This window comes from Astyanax mexicanus, chromosome 7 (genome assembly GCF_023375975.1).
Source record: "Astyanax mexicanus isolate ESR-SI-001 chromosome 7, AstMex3_surface, whole genome shotgun sequence".
Classification (NCBI taxonomy): Eukaryota; Metazoa; Chordata; class Actinopteri; order Characiformes; family Acestrorhamphidae; genus Astyanax; species Astyanax mexicanus.
This window is the reverse complement of record NC_064414.1, coordinates 356,244-377,022: the sequence shown is the minus strand read 5'-3', so window position 1 is coordinate 377,022 and position 20,779 is coordinate 356,244. Positions and strand designations below refer to the sequence as shown.

The window sequence follows — 20,779 nt, the reverse complement described above, 5'->3', positions numbered from 1 at the left end:
AACAGTGCGAATGTAAGATCGACTATATATGCAGTAAATTGATTCTGAAATCAAATCTTTAACAAATATCAGTGTGTAAAAAGCTGAGTACATTTATTTTAGTCTCTCTCTCTGTTTTTCTTATTGAAACACAAAACTTTTCTGTCGTCCAAATAATTTGCTTGTGTACTCACAGCCTCATTTTCATACTTATTTCCATCCAGCTGAATGCAGGACTTGTGTCTGAGCAATATCATACACAACTGATAGAATCAACACGTTCTCAATATACACTGTTGGGTTACAGAAGCTGAGTGACAGGCGGGATCAGTCGTGTGGATTGGTGTTACAGTCAGTTTGAATAGCAGGTCTGTTCCTGTTGGGCCTGTGGGATACTGTGTACTGATGTTATCAGCTGTTCAACTGCAGCCAGGAACTGAAACCACCTGACAGCACAGCAATTAATGCTTAATGCAGTGAGGGAAACTTGTTTAGCCAATCGTGACTCGGGCAGTGGAGCGTAAAATGCACTGTGTGAATATACAAACAAACTCACAGTTATGATTTTAATAAATAGCTACTTTATATTCACACCATGCTTTCAGTTAGAATAACATAGAATAACACAGCTCTAAAAATGAGCTGGTTTTACTGTTTTACTCTGTGTGCGTTTATGCAAAACCATGATTAAAAAAATAATTAAGTGTACTGTAGCATTGTATCTAAACCCTGCTACATAACTCAAACATAAACTCAGCATAAACAGTTCATGGCTGAGGTTATATATTCTCACATTTGATTTCACAACAGTATAATTTTAATGACACTGTTATGGCAGTGATATCTGTACTGATATGGTTATATCAGTGTTATACAGCAGGGTTTCAGTAATGTGCTACCCAGAATTACAGGAGAAAAGTGGAAGACAAAGCAAACAAAACAAAATAAAATCAAATAAAAAAATACATGACTACATGCATCTTGGCATCATGTTCTCCTCCACCAGTCTTACACACTGCTTTTGGATAACTTTATGCTGCTTTACTCCTGGTGCAAAAATTCAAGCAGTTCAGTTTGGTGGTTTGATGGTTTGTGATCATCCATCTTCCTCTTGATTATATTCCAGAGGTTTTTAATTTAGTAAAATCAAAGAAACTCATCATTTTTAAATGATCTCATTTTTTCCAGAGCTGTATATATATCATTTTGGAGCATTTCTATGGGTCCTCTCTTTATATTTGACACAATATAAAGCAATAAAAAACTGCCAAAAGATACCATATTAACATCCAAAAGAGAAAAATATTATAATGTTTTTGAGATTTAAAGTGAAAATTACATCTAAAAAAATATTTGCATGATTTTATTTACATTTATATAATAAAATAGCAATCACAAAAGTTACAGAAAAACTTTGAGAGAAAGAGAGACTGTGAGAGAGAGTGTGTGTGTGTGTGTAAGGGGGGTGGTTGTTCTGTCTCGAGGCGTAGTCTAGAGTTCAGTATCGAGTTGCAGGGTGGTGTGTCTGTTCTGTCAGTTCAGAGCTGCTCCTCACACACACACACACACACACTTCACATACACGCTCTCTTCACACACACTCTTACATTTACACAGTGCGCTAAAACACACTGAGAGACTGAACTCAGAACAGGAGCTGCGGAGCTGAACTCAGGATACCCGAACCCCCGCAGATACAGAGACCCGGACCCGGACCTGCAGCGGCTCTCCCCGGACAGGCTGATGGGTTTCCCCGCGGTGCTGCTGCTGCTGCTCGGGCTGATCGCGGCTGCTGAAGGTGAGTGGTGTCTCGGCGCGGTGTGTGAGTGTGTAACTGTGTGTGTGTGTGTAATTGTGAGTGTGTGTTTGGGGCGTGTGTGAACCTGCTCCGGGCTCTGAGCCCCGCTGTTCTCGCTGCGCTGCTGAAGGCTGAGACTGAGCGCAGGAGGAGCGGCGGGTCAGGGTCGGTCTGTCCCGCTGCTGTTTTTATTTTCTGCGATGTTTTTATAATTAATATCATTATTTTACACTACATTTTAGTCACTCACAGCTTCATCTCGCACTGCGCGCGCGTTTACTTCTTGTAAACTGCCTAAAAACAGTCCTTAAAAACCCGAAACCCTGAATTATTCCCGCTTTTAAACACCGCTGTTTTCTCTGAGAGATTATGAAACTCCGAGCCATCCGCGCCTTTAATTTCCTGTTGTTTAGAGCGCGAGCGCGGCGTGGAGGGCGTGGCCAAGACTATTTTCCTATTAATATTAATTATGAATTTAAATAACCCCTCATGATTCGCTCTGAGCGCTTAAAGCTCCGCCCCTTTTATCAAGCTTCATGAATAATCATAAATAGTCATAAATTGGAGCTTCAGTTTCTCAAACAATGAGAGACTCGGCTTTAACAAAGTTGCAAAAGTTGTAAAAATAAAAACTGAATTAAATACACGTATAAAAAGTACAAAGTACTAAAGTCTCTGATATGAGTTAAAGTACAGGTGCTCTGTCAAAAAAGTGACTTAAGTAGAAGTTGAAGTGTTTAAACTTTTAACTCCACACTTAAGAGGAAGCACTGAATTATTAAACATTGTTTGTACTTAAGTACTGCAAGTAGTTTTTTGTTCTAAACTTTATTACTCACTTTCACTCAGATTTTTTTTATAATTATAACAAGTATCGATGCAGCTCATAAACAATATATCAGAGTAAATGTATTAAACTCATCTAAAAGATGTAGTGAAGTAAAAGTGGAAGTAGGAGAAAAAAATAATACTCCAGTAAAGTACAGATACAGCATTATTTTAGTACTTGTACTTCATTACTATTCATCTGTGACTGTAAAATGGTTCAACCAGTACACTGAGCAGAGAATCCGTTCCAAAAAATGATGTGCTTATCTCTGAAAAGAAGCAAAACACAAGATACAGATCTCTCTCTCATAAAATCTAATAATTTAACATTTGAAATGGCCAAATCATGTTTCTTATTCAAATATTGTATCTATGTAAGACCAGGGTGTTTTTTTATGCCAGAACAATTATATGTTCATAGCTTAGCATACAGTTATATGGAACATAAAACAGTTCATTAAACATGTCAGTAGTTTAAACCATTGGAACAGAGCTGAAGGAGATAATACACTGGTTTTATCTCCAGTACTAACTCATCACACGTACATTCTGTAAATAATTTCAGATAACCAAACACACACTGTCCTGTAGTGATGCTCTCAGGATGTTCTGTACATGTCACTTAGAAACATCGTGAGTTTAAATGCTGTAAGGATCTTTCCTCATCTTTTAAATGGTCTGTGACACACATACATCACAATGGGTTCTGTTGACTTAATTATGTTAAATTGATCAAAATGTCTATAATATGTATATCTATCATTAATAATCTATTCCCACAGTGAAACTCTGCAGCTTTATAGCTTTATCTGTATGGTGACGTATATTAAGATGTAATGTGGTGTAATAAGGTGTAATGACTTGATCTTAAAGTGCACATAATTTGCCAAAAAGTAACCTAATCCTGATTCAGATTCTGAGTGGGTTTTAATGAGCGATGGCTGATTGATCGGGGGAGATGTGACAGTGGGGCGTCTCTCTGAGACCCAGCTGTGTTTGTTAGTTTCAGGCAGCAGATTCTGACTTCCTCACCTTTAATAGAGTTAAAGAGAACCTGGAATAGACGGCATTGATTCTTACATTTCTCCTGGATACACTGGAAGAAAATGAACCGCTGTCTGAAACCAGTCTTTACATGTAACTTAATTATTTAAAAAAATTCAATACTGAGTATGCGATATGATAGATATCAATATTTTCTTACACTCTTAAGAGGTCGGCATCTGTAAAGAAAAAGAAAATCTGATTCCTGATTTCTTTTGTAGGAAAAAACATTATATCTCAGGTGGCTGCTAAGGTTTTGCTAATTCTTGCTATGGTTCCCTAGGTGGTTGCTTAGTTGCTACATATGGTTTTGCTGTGTGGTGTTTCTAGGTGTTTGCTATGGTATTTCAGGCAGTTGCCATGATGTTCCTTGATGGTTGCTAGGCGATTGCTAGACAGTTGCTAACAAGGTTGCTTACTCCTGGTCCAGAAGAATCACACCTGATTCAGGTAATTAAGGATTCAGGGACATTAGAACGTTCTAGACTACCCCTAGAGTACCCCTGGTAGCACTAAATGGTTGCTATGGTATATTAGGTGGTTGCTCAGATGTTGCCAAGTGCAAGTAAAATATACAAATAAATAAAAATATATTACAAGGAAAGGGCAAGTGTTATTTTTACACAGTTAGACTGATCAAAAAGTAGATAATATATCATATTTTTATATCACTAAATTCCTAACCTGCAGGGACTGTAAATCTCAGAGCAGAGAAGAAGGACGACACCCACCGAGAGAATTCGTGAAAACAGTGCACGAAGAGGAAATCAAGAAACAAGACCCAGAACTGAAGTTGTGTTTCTGTGAAGTGACCCAGTTATCAGATACACAATAAAAGAGACATTTAACAACATACAGCCTCGCTCTCACACCAGCGACAGACACGTCTTCACAGATAGTTATTACTTCCTTTTTTTTTTTTTAAATGAGTTTTTGATGAAAAAACAGAACTGACATTTTTTTTTTGGTGAGAAAAAAAAGAAGTGAAAGAAAATTAGCATTTTCTCTTTAGAGCCCTGACTGAATCAGTGTTCAGTATTAAAGAGAAGAATATTATAAAATTATACAGGGGTATTGTAATTAGTGGACCCCTCCTGTGCTCCTATTAACACCTATTAATGAGCTTGAAAATCCTGCAAGTCTGTTAAATAGGATTAGCATAGTGGTAAAAAAAAAACAAACAAACAAGGGTCATGGTTTGGTTTGCACCATGGCTTACAAACTTACAAACATTTGAACTCAAATTTGGAATTTTCAAGTTCAAGCTAAAGCTCTATCCGTACGGGATTAGTTTCTCAGGGGGCGTCTGTATATATAAACTATTTCACACTTCTACTCTTTAGTGATAAAATTCCTGAATCCGGACTGCAATTGTAAAAACAGGAGCACCAGTGAGTTTTTAGGCTTGTTTTCTCGGTCACATGACATCACGTAGTTCAGTAGCTCCTCCATTTCCACTCACTGTTGTGTTTTTAACGTGTAGACGGTAGATACACGTTACAGTAGATAATTCAGCCTGTAATTTTCTCAGAGGAGATCTGAGAAAAACACATACATGATCGTTCTGGACGGGAATAAAATCACAGAGGATAAAAACCTCCCATCAAAGGGGTGTTTTTATTTAGAGGTTTTATTAATATATATATATATATTTTTTTTCCTCATTAATAATTGTAAAGCATTTATTTCTGTTCACACTAGACTAATATTGGTGTCTTATTTAGGATTTAGCTTCAGGTCTAGCTTTTAAAATGAGCTTTTAATCCTTTAATCATAAGCCCAGCTCTCAATATTGTTATAGGTTTTCAACAGGTTTAAGCCTAGGAGTAAATTCTAATGATTTTTTGGTAGAACTACTGATTTGTAGTTCACATGAAAGTCTCAGTGTGTATCAGTGGAATCTATCATTGGTAAATAAGCTGAATATTGTATAATCTGACAGTGGAAAATATATTACCATCTCAGCAGTTTCCCTCAGGACACAAAATAACCTATAAACGGATCAATAACGGTGTAATCTCTGTCTGCAGTTTCTACCTCTATCAAGTGGCCACAATAAAAAGCACTTCCTGATCATGTGACTGCATGTTGTGTCTAACCCCAAGGCTACACTTACAGAAGCAGCCTGATAACCTGAGCTGAGTGTTTCTGAAATCAGCCTGTGGAGTTTTCCTGCAATCAGAGTCTGATTTCAGGAGTGATCAGATACTGTATAATCAGACAGCCACAGAAATCAAGAAACAAATCAGATACTGATTCAGATTAGATTAAAGATCAGATAAAATTAATCTTCTGGTGCTCAGATGTTCAGAGGAATTGAGGATTGAGGAATGTAAAACTACTGTAGATCAAGACCTTTCTTAGCTCTAGCTTAAATGAATCAAATTAAGAAAATACTTTCATTTCTGTCAAATTTTACATTACAATGTCATGCCACAAGTCATGGGACAGCAGTATGTAAAATGATCATGAAGAGGTAACAATGAGAACAGCTTGGGAACACTCACATCTGGCCCAGTGTGCTTTTTTGCAAGGTGGCATGAATTACGGATGTTGGATTGAGGTCTGATAGTAGATCTCAGGTGATTGGGACGTGCAGTTTCTGAAGTTGTTTTGCAGGTATTTAACATTCCTTAATCCACAGCATCATGTGTTCACTGGAAATAAATCATAGAAGGCTAATATTACCACCCGCAGTGGACAGCACAGTGCAGGGGGTGGTAAGACCAGTGGTGTCTGGCTTGAAATGTCCATGTGAAGTGACTCTGACTAGAGCTTACATAAGCCCCAAAAACAATCCACCCTGACCCGACCCGAGTCCGACCCGACGCAAACCCATAAACCAAGTCATCATGAACCCGAACCTGATTTAAACCCAACAACTAGTTTAGTAAGTAAAGTGTTAAAACTGAGCTTTTAAAAAAAAAACATTTACGGGCTGTTTTTTAGAATGAGCGAAGTCTGTTCAGAATGATGTTAATCAACATTGCAACACTGAAGAAGCATAGACCTGTTATTAAAGAACAGTGTTTACTAAGAACAGCTACACTCAGCGCTGCAAGTAAAGTGAGAAAAGTGCAGAATTAAACATAGTTTGATTTGTTATTTAGCTATACTGTGATTATCAACACATAGCATTATATAAAATAAAAATAGCATTAAAAACAGATGCCTACATCACAGACTATTTTTTTTGAGCCTGACTCAACCCAGCTCAGTGCAGCATCCATTAGCTTCTACAGGACATGACAAAAATCACGGGACACAATCGTTTAACAGTCTCTGAAGAATCATCTGTGGCAGCACCATTGTTGTTGAGTATGTAGGAACAGGTGATCAGTATAAAGTGGGCGGGTGTAAATTTCTTCTTCCCACATTTCAACACATTATTATTACTACTTTAAAGGTCAGTGCGGACCCCCGTCCTGATGAGAGCCCTCTGGAGACTGGAAATGGGCCTCCAGTCGGGAGAATAATGGACACCCATTGGAATAATCAGGAAGAATGGGAATAATGGATTGGAATGGAATCAGATTTACCTCTATTGTGTAACTGAGAGACAGGAAGTGACCCAGTACTCCCAAGCTACTCGCAATCACACTGCGGCCGTTTCCTATTGCTCTTCCTGACGGCCCGACACACACGGATCTAGGCGTGCTCATAAACACTGAGAGCTTAACTAAAACAGAGTACAGCTGGCGTTTCAGCTCAGCGGAGGCCCTGAGTCTGTGCATACGCTCAGCTACGATACTAATATTCACAGGATATCCGCTCGGGCAAACAGGAGGGCACCTGTTAACCCAAACCAAACCCGAAACTCCAGGTAACTGGGTCAGTCAGTTTATGAATATTACAAATACGCCATATGACTCTCTGCTGATGATCGACTGACCTGGTTTTAGTTTCAGGACAGACTGTGCCGTGGATTTTTTTATGAACCTGGGTATATTCAATCAACACACGCAGGTCATCATCATATCAGGGGCGCTGGAATATATACAGTAACATGCCGTTAATGTATATTCTAAATTACATGTTCCACCTATCTGGCATCCACTCAATCATTCCTCGCTCCAATACAAATAATTGACGTTGCCTTGCCATGAACACTGTGGCCACACAAGCCATAACCTAATGAAAGACTTCATGATCAAGTTCTATACTGTTGTTCTACACTACTGTATAACACCAGAATCAGAAACTCTTTCAGCAACAGCAGTGCAGCAGCAGCAGTGCAGCAGCAGCAGTGCAGCAGCGGTATTGATATAATCTGTTGTCCACGGCTGCAGCAGTGTACTGCATGCTGTGGTAACAACAGGAAGGAAGTCTCTGCCCCTTAAACACCAGCACAACATCTTTATCACTTAAAGACATCCTGTATACACTGTTTACACTCTACATCTTCTTTACGTCCCCTCTGTAGACTATAGACTAGAAAAATATTGATATATATAGAAGCATCGCAATATTTTGTTTTTAAATACTGTATAAATATTCATAAGTGCAGTATACATTTTTAATTATTAATTAACATGAAAAGATCGGTGTATAAATACTATAGATACTGTACTGCTATTAGTCTACATTGATGAAGCCCACACTCAGAATGTGCATGAGCATTGTTACATTAGCATTGGGATTATCATAGGAGGCATTACCACCCACAGTGGACAGTGTAGTGGGTGTCTGGCTGGAACTGCCAATCTGAACAGAACGTGAATCTGTGTAGTTTTTTTTAGCTTTCATTTGATAAGGTAAAATTATTTTATGGGACACAACACCAATTCTTGACTTTTTTTTATGACTTTTGGCACAATGTTGCTTAATTTGAATATAAATAATATTATTTTACTTTCCAACCCTACTGTTAACTCTCTCTTCATGTCATGTTGCACACTACCCCATACACACACACACACACACACACACACACACACACAGAGATAAATATGAAAGTGGTCTGTGGTCTGTAATAATGAAAGCTGTTGAGTCACTGCAGACTCATCACTGTCGCACCGCTGCTCTCAGCACTCCCACTGTGTTGGTAAATGATCTGGATGCTGTGTTCAGGGACGGTACCGGGACTGCATTTCCCACACTTCATTTAATCTATATATATATATACTCTCACAGTGTACTGCACTCCACTCTGACCAGTGCTGCACCAGTGAGGGCAGCCCGAGTCTAACGTGTCATTTTGAAGCCACAGGCTGTTCAGGGTGGATGTTTACATGACTCACAAATATAATTTAAGAAAATGACTTTTGAAAGAAAATCCCATAAAAACACCCCGAGAAAAACACTGAGCTTCACAAACTCAGAGTGAAAGTGAGGCTCATTCTGATGGAATGTGTGTGATATATATATATATTTATACTGTTTATACTGCCTCTCTTTCACTCTTACACTCTTCAACTCTCTGTATCAAACTCTCTATATCACTCTATATACCCTGTCTTTCTCTGTCCTCTTCTGGCTTTGGTATACAATTGCCTCTTTTTTCCCCAAAGTTCTTGTGTAACTGGTCATAACTGACAGCTGCTCACCAGTCAACCCAGTAAAAAATTCACTCAGATGAAAGAGACCAATACAGGAAGTGATTAGCAATGGTCATGGTTAGGAACGTACAGTATTTTAAAGGGTTTAAAGAATTGGTCAGAGCTCGGCTGATGTAAGGCAGCATTGCACAGAGTGGCTCAGGGTCATAGTTGTATTGTACTTATGCATATTTATATTTCTATGGCACATCAGTCACTTTTATAATCAATGTGATTGCACCATGCACTTTGCTCTGTTATTTAATGACCATTAGCAAACAATTTTTTAAGCATTATATATTTTCTATTTTTCTTTGTTTTAATTTATGTTTAAATATGTTTCTTATTGTATTGTGTTGTTGCTGCTGGAGGCCTAAATTTACTTCGGGATAAATATATGGACCATCAGTAAATAAACCTGATGTATCCCAGGTTTGCTGCTCTCAGTTTTAGTTTATCAAACAGCAGAATTGTTTTATAAATGTAATTTTCTATTGCATGTCCTGCATGCACACACTGCAGCAACAGTACTGAAATCAGGCCCGTAGCAACAAGGCAAGCAAACCAATCAATTTCCAAGAGCCGCAGAGAATAACTGTTTATAAACTGAATTCAACGACATCCTACACTTCTGTGATGGTCGATGCAGAAAAGTGCAATGACACTGTTATCAGAATTCCCCTAAAAAAAGGAGGCTCCTCCCACTAGCTTTGTCCAGGTTTGTCATTCCTGCAGCCTGCAAACTATGAGTTATCCCCCAGGAAGCCAGAAAAGAAAGGAAAGAGGGGAAGAAAAAAACTTTATTAAGCAGATTTGATAAATTAGGCTTACAAGTAAATTTAAAACAGTTAGTGCAACTTTTATGATGTGATAATATGGCTAAACAGTGTAATATATGTTAAAATATGTTATATAACTAAAATGAGGAAAACGCACCTTTTGATGAAGGTGGCGTTTAGCTTGGGGTTGAAACAGCCCTGACTGGAGCAATACATCATGCAGCTCTAATTAAAATCAAATCCAGTGTTAAAACACTGTGCACAGACTTTCAGAACTTTTATAGTTCAAAACAAAATGTTGGATATTTAAATATTGCAGCACAAAGCAAGTGAAACTGAGAGAGGGAAGTTTAAAGAGCAATAGCAGCTAAACATCAGCAGCCTCTGAGAAACCGAGAGGAAGAGAGATAGAGGAAGAATAAGTGCAGATCAGAGAGAAGAAGAGAGAGAAGAGAGAGAGAGAAAGAGTGGGTGGTGTTTTATGGTTTTGCTGACTGTGCTGCTTCAGTTCTTCTGATCTGAGAGCAGTTCAGTAAGCTGTGAGTGAGTAAAAGCTCTGGCAGGTTTCTACAGGACTGCAGTGACTAACTAACCCGCTCAGCTCTGAGCCTCTGTTTGGGTTTTCTGCTGAAGACTGATCCTACAGCTTATAGTAGTGCTGGGCGATATGGGAAAAATGATATATCACAATATGGAATTTTTTATATCACGATAACGATATATATCATGATATACCAACTTTAAGTATGTTTTCAGTTATTCTTCAAAAAATATGTCATTGCTCACTTTTTTCCAAGTTTATTTCAAAGTGACATTAAACCAAACTTTCACAAATGAGAAGCAGCAATATATATGTATATATATATATCAAATAGAAAAAAAACAGATGAGGTAGATGCAGTAGCTCATTGTTTTAAAAGAACAATGCGTCTCTCCCAATGGAGAATCAGCTCTCATGAGTTTAATAACGTAAAGCACGTCGCAAACTGGCGTGTCCGCGCGTGACCCTCAAATAACGTAAAGCAGCGCCACGTCGCAAAACCACATTATGAAGCTTTTTTTTATTATTTTTTATTTTTATGAAAGTAGGAAATGTGACAGTATTTTGTTGTCTCCGAATAAATGTATCGTACAATATATGAGCATATCTTTTTTTAAATGTTTTTTTTATCAGTGACATAAAATGATCTTAAAAAACAAAAATATAATAATTTTTCCTGTTTATTGCAGTTGTTTCTGAGACAATATATATTTTATAGTATGGCTATAGTAATATGTCTGCTGCTATGGATGCATTTCTCTGTATGTTAAGAAATCAGGATAGTATCTTGTAGCGTAGAAATGTCTTTAAATACTGTGTAAAATGTTTTTACCGTTTTATCCATTCATATTTGGTGTAAGAAACAACAACTTCAACAAAATATATATATAAAAAGGAACATACATCTGCCAGTGCACACACACTTTCAGTACAGCAGTGCATCAGTAATACAGGCAGCTCAGAGGGTTTCTGAATGAGTCAGCAGCGGGGTGGTGGTACTGCAGGGTAACAGACGATATGAGCAGCTGCTTTTTCTGAAAGGTTGGGGGAAAACGTGCTGGATGTGGTTTAGGTGAATCACGTCTACAGTAAAGTGACATTTAGAGGAGCAGAAACAGCCAGCTAAGCATGTCGGGGCACTTTTACACAAACAGCAACAATAATCCAGATTAACCAGCTCAGATTAACCACAAACTACGTAGGCTGAGTGTTTAAATGATGAGCCTTTAAACAGCTCATATTCATACACACACACACACACACACACACACACACACGCGCACACATGTGCACACACACAACAAGGAAATAACCACAAACCTACACATGTAGTCTACTGGGGAACAGTACAGCTACTATAGTACAGAAATGTATTATATTATATCAAAAATTAAAGCTTTTCTTATTATATACAGTTAGCTTAAGAGATGGTTTAGCTAACTGTGCTCTCTCGGACTCCGGCTGCTGATGGCAAGTAGAATGAAACGAGATTTAAATTGGCCTTAAGGCCTATTTCTACTCACTGCGTACCCTCCCTGAAAATGTAACTACGACGTGTCACGTGATGCGGACAGCCTTAGCTGTGATTGGTCCACCAGGACAAGATTTGACGCAGTATACTTACAGGGTATTTTCCTATCAAAATATTAAACTGCACTATCATGCATGTGAATATAATTAAAGATGGTTTGGCTAACTGTGCTCTCTCTCTCGGACTCTGGCTGCTGATGGCACGTAGTGGTGGTGCCTTAAGGACAAAATTTCTACTTCTGGGTCGAACTCACTGCGTACCCCCTCCCCTGGGAATGTAACTATGACGTGTCATGTGATGTGCCTAGCCGTAGCTGTGATTGGTCCACATCATGTTTGCTCAGAGCATGCTGTAGGCCTCCCTCATTCTGATACAAGACGTCTGAAGGTGTTTTTTGGTATTCAGCACCAAAACTGATTAATATTATTCTTTAATGTTAATGCTGATTGCTGTAAATGACGTTTTTTGATTACCATTTTACCATAATCAGTGCTCTAATCTCTGATTTCTGCTCTAATTTCTAATTTCTTTCTAGCGAGCGGTGATCACCACGACCACACGCTCCATGTCTCCGCCCCCCACGCATCGTACAGCTGCCCCGAGGGGGCTAACGTCACGCTGCTGTGCACCGATTCTGGAGCTTTGGCCCAACCCAAAGATCGCGTGCAGCACTTCTGGCTCTACACGCCGCATGGTGACCAGAGGTGCCACGACCACTCGCACCCGCGCGGACTCAAGAACCCGCATGGGAACCGCTCGGTGGGCGTGGTCTATGGAACGCAGGAGAAGACGTTCTTCGTGACGCTGCTGGATCTAAAGCAGGAGGACCAGGGCCGGTACTGCTGCATCAGTCTGGAACTGCAGCCCAAGGAGCATCACAAAGCCAGCCTGCAGCAGACTGCACACAACCACGTCCTGCTGACCATCACCCCGCGTAAGACTACATATAATCACACATATAAACAATCACTACAAACAAAGCAGCAGCAGTCCTGAAGATTATTAAGAGACAAAAATATGCTCAAACAAAATTAATATCCCCAATGTATTTTTCTTTTGCTTTCTACAAAAAATAACAAAACCACAATTTACAAATATTTATTGAACACTGAATGACAGTTATATCAACCCAGCAAACATTTATATCAACAAAGCAATGTTTATTAACACAAATACATTAAACCCAGTGTGAATTTACAGGACACACTGCAGTATAACAATATATTAGACATACATTAGCTATTGTTCAGTATAACTTATTCAGTATGTTTGTCATTTTTTTTTGGTAGAATTAACCTGTGCATCCTTTAAATCCCTAGTAGAATATGAATACAGGTTTATATGTGTTTAAAAAAAAAAGAGAATAGAAGACTAAAGGACTGATAAAGAGAATATATATAATAAAATAACTGTCTGTCTGTCTGTCTGTCTGTCTGTAATCCACCATTATCTTTCCACAGGTCGAAATGATACAAGGTGCTCAATGTTCGTGCCTCCTTCACAAAGTATGTTCAACTCACCTACACACACACACACACACACACACACACACACACTTCACCTTTAAACATAATAATCAAATCCTCACAGCAATTTTCAAAAAAATATGGTAGAAGGTTTTCTCTGGACAGTAGAGACAGTTACTCCAACAAAAGCAGGATAAAGTCCTTCATGCTCTCCATATTTCAGAAGGAACAGGAGAGATCATTTAGATTCAAATCCAGCGCTGAAGTTACAGATGATGTAAATATAATTGTGCTGTCTGTACTCACTTTATATTTCCTAATATTTAGTATTAGTATCACTTTCAATATTCAATTTTCAGTATTTCAATTATATTGGAATTGTCATACAATATTAGACATCTGCAGAAATGGCTCATTACCCCATTTGTCTGTTTTAATACAGAGACCGACCAATGCTAACATTAAGTGCTGGCTAATATCAACACAATTAACTTAGACTTTTAAAATGAGCTTTTATTAAATATATCAGTCTATTTTTATCACATATTAAGTACTAGTTATTCAGTAACATGAAAATCAATCAGTGCAAACTGACTGTTATTACTGACTGTTATTACTGACTGTTATTACTGACTGTTATTACTGACTGTTATTACTGACTGTTATTACTGACTGTTATTCACTGTTGCACACAGTGATGTTTTCCTCTCTCTGAGATGTTTTCTCTCTCTTTGCTCTGCAGACTCGATGTTTGCGGTCCTGGTGACGGTAGGGTTTATTCTGCTGGTTCTGTGTCTGCCTCTGATTCTGGTTCTGTTGTACCGTCAGCGGCGAGGATCACACGGGAGCCGGCGTGAGTACACAAACAAACACTCACACAATTACTTCCTCAAACGTGAATAGAGAATATCCCCCTGTGATTAGAAACACTGAGCTCAGAGCTCCAGTCTGAATGAATGAGTCTGCTGGCCTCACATCCTGACCCCCGCTGCAGGGTTAGCATGCGTCGCGCGCTAAAACTGGCCTTTTTCCTGCTGTACAATAACCCACACTTCTGCTTCCTGTCTCACACAGGTGCGCATGAACTGGTCCGCATGGACAGGTGAGTTCCCACCGCGACCTGAACAGGGGCTAATGTAGCTAAAATTAATGAAAGATTAGTGCCAACTCTTTCTGTTAGAGTTGTTAGGGAATGTGTAGTAGATTTGCTTTTGTGTTTTTTAAGACTGTAAAGTATTATAGTATAGTAGCGAGACCTGTTGGGTTAGAAGGGAAACATGGCGACACCCCTGTTCCTTACTAGTGACACTTAAAATGCACTTTATGTATGAAAATAGACCAGAAAATAGACGTTCTTTGATAGTGCACCTTATAGTCCGAAAATTACGGTAATTTCTATTTCCAACCCGCCTTCTGATGATTTTTAATGATTTAACAGAATAAGATTTTAAAACGAATATATCTGTAAATATATTACTTACATATATATATATATATATATACAACACATGTAGCAGAAGTGCTTTTCTATAGTCATTGATAGCTAGAAACTAGAGAAACTACTGCTGAAGAAGGAAAAATAAGTCTCTCTGTCTCTCTGTTTCTGTCTCTCTGTTTCTGTGTCTCTCTGTCTGTCTGTCTCTCTCTGTTTTCTCATCATGGTTCTCTGGATGTGTTTCTCCAGCGAGGCTCAGGGACATGAGAACCCTGTGTTCATGGCCGGTACTCCTCAGCCCAAACCTCGGACCCTGTCTCAGATCCTGACCCGCCAGTCATCTGAAACGGGGCGTCACCTGCTGTCAGACCCTGGAACCCCCCAAACCCCGAACCCACACGGTGATGTGTTCTTCCCTGCACAAGGTTAGAGACACACTGTGCATATATATATATTTATATAAATATATAAATATAAACATGCTCTTTCTGCACTGTTATTTATGTTTCTCTTATTTTATACACTTACATACCAAATATCATGATATACCCAATGACTTCTGTTCAATGGAAGTTGAAGAACAGCTGATCTGTAAGATATATGTGTTTAGAGTCTCCGTATAGTTCTACTGAGAAGCTGCTGGTAACAATCATTCAATTGTTCCCCTTCAAAAATACATTAATCATCCACTACTGCACTATAAAGACTATAATGCTCAAACAATAATCAACACCCTGCAAAAATAAGTAGATATGCTAGTAAATAGCAAAGGCTGGCTGGATCATCACATCACATCAAACCTGCAGAAAAACAATGTAGGTAGATGTTTAAAAATGTAAGACAGCAGGGAAATAACACACACAGTCTGTTTCAGGCGGGGGAGAAGCTGGAGGAGTTCAGTTTCTGCAGAACTCTGTGATAAAGGCTGTTTAGGCAGTGGAAAATATAGCCTACAGTTCACAACACCCTCACACACACACACACACACACACACACACACACACACACACACACACACACACACACACACTCCTGTCAGAACAGCATGCTGACTCTGACTCCCACACACAGCTGTAATCCTTCCCTTCCTAACACCAACCAACCATCACCAACAGACACCAAACATCTGGCTACAGGGAGGAGACACACATACATGAACCCATACACATGTCCCACACACACATATATATAAATATATATATATATATATATATACAAATGTACACAGTCCAGTCAGAATATTAGGACCACATCATTATTTCTGCATTTAATGTCAATTTTATAGTTTATAAATAGTTTGTAGATGGAGCTCCTCTTTGAAAATCAGCGTAATCAGGCATAATTTCCTTATTTGGACAGAAAGTGTTTATGTACTCAGAAAAACAAAACTATACTCTACTTACTAAAAGGATTTCATGACTATGTAAGGAAATCTGCAGACAGCGCAGCTTCACTTCCTTCATTCACACTTACGACTGACATCTTCCTGTATTTCAACACACATATCCTTAAAATCCCTAAAACCAATTATAGACTCACACACACACACCACACACACTCACACTCACAGACACACATACACACACGCACACACACGCACACATACACACATTCCGTAAATTCCCTACTGAACGTCTCTCTTCCTCAAGAGACCAGAGCCCCCCAACACACATATATGCATTTTAACAAAAAAAAGTGTGTCTATGGGTCTTCTGGTGAATTAAACACGTGAAAGACGCAGACTACAGTCTGATATACTCACCTCTGAACACTGTGGTTAGCGGCTAATGCTAATGCTGCTGCACCTAGCCTTAGTGCTGAAGAGAAACTTTACTGAAAGCTCACCCTGTATAAAGCTGTACTTCAGGGGAGTGGATTTACTTACTGCTCCTTAATACCTGACTAATAGAATTCATATAGTACAGGCCAAAAGTTTGGACACACCTGCTCTCTTTCAATGCGTTTTCTTTATTTTAATGACTATTTACATTTAAGTACATAAAACTCCACGTGTTCATTCATAGTTTTGATGCTTCAGTGAGAATCTACAATGTAAATATCAGTCATGATAATAAAGAAAACGCACTGAAAAAGAGAAGGTGTGTCCAAACGTTTGACCTGTACTGTAAATAAGGAGCACTGGTGATTTTCACAGGCAGCACAATAAGCCTGATCTTTTCTCTCTGATCTCTACAGTGTGTGTGTAGATCCTCTCGTCTCACTGCTGCGTCTCTAGTCCCGCCCCCCCTCTGACCTTTGAGTCTCAACAACTTCAGCTGCACAACTGCGTTTCCTCTTTCACAACACCCGCTTCTGCTTCCCCCTTCTGTTCCTGATAACTCAGTTCTGGGAACCGGTGCGTGTGCGGCTTTTCAGCTGTTGCTACACTTTAAGCGTTTCTGTTAGCGTTATTTTATTAAAACACATCCGACCCACTGCTAGCGTCTGCTGAGCAACACCATCCTGCCCAGAGTTTCACCACCATCTCCTACCTACTGAGAGACACGATGCTCTGAGGGAAAAACACAGCTCAGAACTACAGAGTGTGAAACCACAGGTCTAATATTAACACGTGTTTGATCTGTGTGTATAAGCTAAACTAAGCTAAGATAAGATAAAATAAGATAATCCTTTATTAATCCAACAATAGGGAAATTTGCAATGTTACAGCAGCACAGATGAAAGGACAGGAAATGTATAAAAATATAAATAATAATAATAAATCTAAATAAACAAAATATTACATAAAATATATTTATTTATTTTTTTAAATGCTGAAAATATAGCGCAGCTAAGATAAGGTCAGAGGAGATATGATATTATTAGATTATGGTAGGTTGTGACCAGTATTATTGTACAAGGACTAACCGTGAAAATAGACATATATGTATATATGTGTGTGTTATAACATTATAACCCTCATATATCCCTGTTTCTACCCTCACTTCCAGCGCACTAGAAGCAGATAAACATTATTATTCCTTTACATCAGTGGTTAAAATTTGAAGGCAGATTGATGTACTACTATAATATAATGTAAATGACTTTATTTTTTACACTGTACTATATTGTGTATTGTAACTCATACTGAATTTAGTTTGTGTTTGCGTTTGCTTGCAGATCCGATCCCAGAATCCCCCGACTTCCTGCAGGTGTAGAATGAAGAAGTCTGTTGGTTGTGTCTCAGCAGTGTGGACCCTCCCCACGCTTTATCTTTTCTTCTACGCCCACTCTATCCCTCTCTCTTTCCTTAACCTTTACTCTGTGACTGGTGGAGACACAGGTCCCCCACCTGCAACAACATCCTGAAGACTCACCTGCTTTATGCTGGAGGGGAACTGCGGCCGCTGTCTGACGGCACAGACAGACCAGAATGTTCTATAATGGAGGGGTGGATTTAGGGAAAGAAGGTTTCAATCAGAGGTCAGACTGTTCTCTTTAAAAGAGAGAGAAGCAGATTCTCATTTCCTTCCAGCTCTCTGCTCAATCTCTGAAACCGCTGGATGTGTAGAGCAGAGTTTAGGGTTGGAGAAAATTTTTTATCCCTATATTTTCTCCCCAATTTACACGGCCAATAACTGAATAAGCCACTTATTAGGACTCCTCCCCATCACTCGTAACACCCCCCCCAAACACCGGGAAGGTTAAAAAAAAGACTAAGCCACGCCTCCTCTGACACATGTGAAGTCAGACTCCGCCTCTTTTTGAACTGCTGCTGATGATGCTTTAGCATTGCCGAGTAGCATCACAGCGCTAACGCTTGGAGGAAAACGCCTACAGCGACTCAACTCGGTTCCGATACATCAGATCATCGATAGCCGATTGAAAGCTGCATAACCAGGATTCAAACCCGCGATCTCCTGATCATAGCGCTCGCTGGACCACTCGGAGCCCCAGGAGAGGTTTTTCTGATCTTTTTCTGATTTAGATGTTTAGTGTGTTTAGGAGGCTCTGCTAGTGTACCATGACTGTATCTACTTATCGAACTCGAAATATATCAAAAATATCGAAAAACTAAAAATGATACATACAGACATTACACAGAAGTACACAGATATACCAAAAGTCATGGAACAGGCTCAGGAACCTCACGCCCCGCCCCTCTCACACCTCACACCCCGCCCCTCTCACACCTCACACCCCGCCCCTCTCACACCTCACGCCCCGCACTCTCACACCTCACGTCCCGCCCTCTCACACCTCACGCCCCGCCCCTCTCACACCTCACGCCCCGCCCCTCTCACACCTCACGCCCCGCCCTCTCATACCTCACGCCCCGCCCTCTCACACCTCACGCCCCACCCCTCTCACGCCCCAAACTCAGAGCTTCAGTAATAATAAAGAAATAATAAGAAATGCTTCAGCAGACAGACAGTTTTAGGTGCTTCAGTGTTCAGTAGCACGGGCAGGTGATGCTCGGTCACTCTGTCGTTTTAATGCAGTTTTACCTCCAGTTGCAGATAACTTGCACATGACCTGCAAAGATCCACCACTTTTAGATTTAAGATACTCGAAATATATATATAAATATGATTTTGTAAATGTTTTATACTGTATTTGTACAAAGGCAAGATGCGTTTCATTTTTTCAATGGATGTATGTGTTTGGTTGTGTGTGAATGAGTGTGTGTGTGTGAGTGTGTGAGAGAGAGACAGCTGCAGCTGTTATTGAAGAGAGTCTTCACTGGGCAGATTGATGTTTAGAAGCTTGTATTTGTGGATGTGTGAATAACTGGATGCTCTGATGGATAAATGTTTTGTAAGATGAGGGTTTTGAGTTTTTTTGCTGGTAACTGATTTGCTGGTTACTGAAGCACACACTCATCATTATTTTTCACTGCCATATTTTATATCATTGTTCATAATTCATGTTTTTCTTATATAATCAGAAGAGTCTGTATGATAAAAAAACAAGCCATGAATATCGGTGCTAAACTGCTATTTATACCTAAAACTGATCTATTCAGATGCTGTTAATGCTGCCAACCAATATATCAGTCGGGCCCTACTGTGTGTGTGTGTGTGTGTGTGTGTGTGTGTGTGTGTGTGTGTGTGTGTGTGTATTTGTGTGCAATTCCTTACCAGATTTTGTGTAAACAAATGCTGTAAAAATATATACAAATATCTTTTTGTCGTTTATTTTGTACAATAAAATTCTTATCAAAGGACTGTTTGTAGTAGGATTGAATTTTCTGTGACCTTTTGACCCCTGAAGAGACTGACGCCCCGCTGCTCACACATGCTCTGAAACACTCTGAAACTGGACATAATAAATCACAATTACTGGGAAAATCAAATGTTATGAGCTGTAAATAACCAAAGAAATATGACCAATCACAAATTATCTACATGGTCATATGTTTATATGTGATTATTTATGATTAACAATTTGATTTATGATGATGAACTACCCAAACAAATGCAAATAATTGCGATTAACCTACAAACAAATGTGATTACAATTAACTACGCAACCAAATGTGATAAATACAATTAATCATTATTTATCCACAGAAACATAAACATAAATATATTTACCTATTCAAATAAAAAAACAGTTAGTTACTAATTAATTACAAAACTAATGTGAATGGATCATTGTTAAATACACTCTTTAATAGCCTTTAATCCTGGAGTTTCTTTACGTATTAAATATGCATGTTCTGTTGTAAACTAATACTGAATAATTAGATGATGCTGCAGCTGGACTGTTGGTATAAGTGTGTTAATCTGCTGTAGTTCTGGGTGATGAGGATCTTTATGAACTTCCATACAAGAATATGAGCTGTGCTTCTTTAACCATCTCCACGTTATTTTAATATTAAAGCTGAAGATGATGATG

The 20,779-nt window shown here is 39.0% G+C and overlaps 2 protein-coding genes across 3 annotated transcripts in view; one reads left to right on the top strand and one right to left on the bottom strand.

The window, feature by feature from the left end:
* cdh23 (cadherin-related 23) overlaps positions 1 to 20,779 on the bottom strand; it is a 277,788-nt gene that overhangs the window by 28,456 nt on the left and 228,553 nt on the right. The gene's annotated exons all lie outside the window — the stretch shown is intronic.
* Positions 1,498 to 20,106, top strand: vsir (V-set immunoregulatory receptor). Its single transcript, XM_022685113.2, has 7 exons — positions 1,498 to 1,777; positions 12,573 to 12,971; positions 13,498 to 13,542; positions 14,246 to 14,356; positions 14,578 to 14,605; positions 15,188 to 15,363; positions 18,059 to 20,106. Exons 1-7 carry the CDS (start codon positions 1,723 to 1,725, stop codon positions 18,094 to 18,096), a joined length of 852 nt encoding a protein of 283 aa, XP_022540834.1. The 5' UTR covers positions 1,498 to 1,722; the 3' UTR covers positions 18,097 to 20,106.

Bases quoted from the DNA above. Each gene is read 5' to 3' on its own strand.
- vsir (XM_022685113.2), top strand. From the start codon at position 1,723: ATGGGTTTCCCCGCGGTGCTGCTGCTGCTGCTCGGGCTGATCGCGGCT. The intron at 12,972-13,497 runs GTAAGACTACAT...ATCTTTCCACAG, and splicing joins CCTGCTGACCATCACCCCGC to GTCGAAATGATACAAGGTGC. The intron at 14,357-14,577 runs GTGAGTACACAA...TGTCTCACACAG, and splicing joins AGGATCACACGGGAGCCGGC to GTGCGCATGAACTGGTCCGC.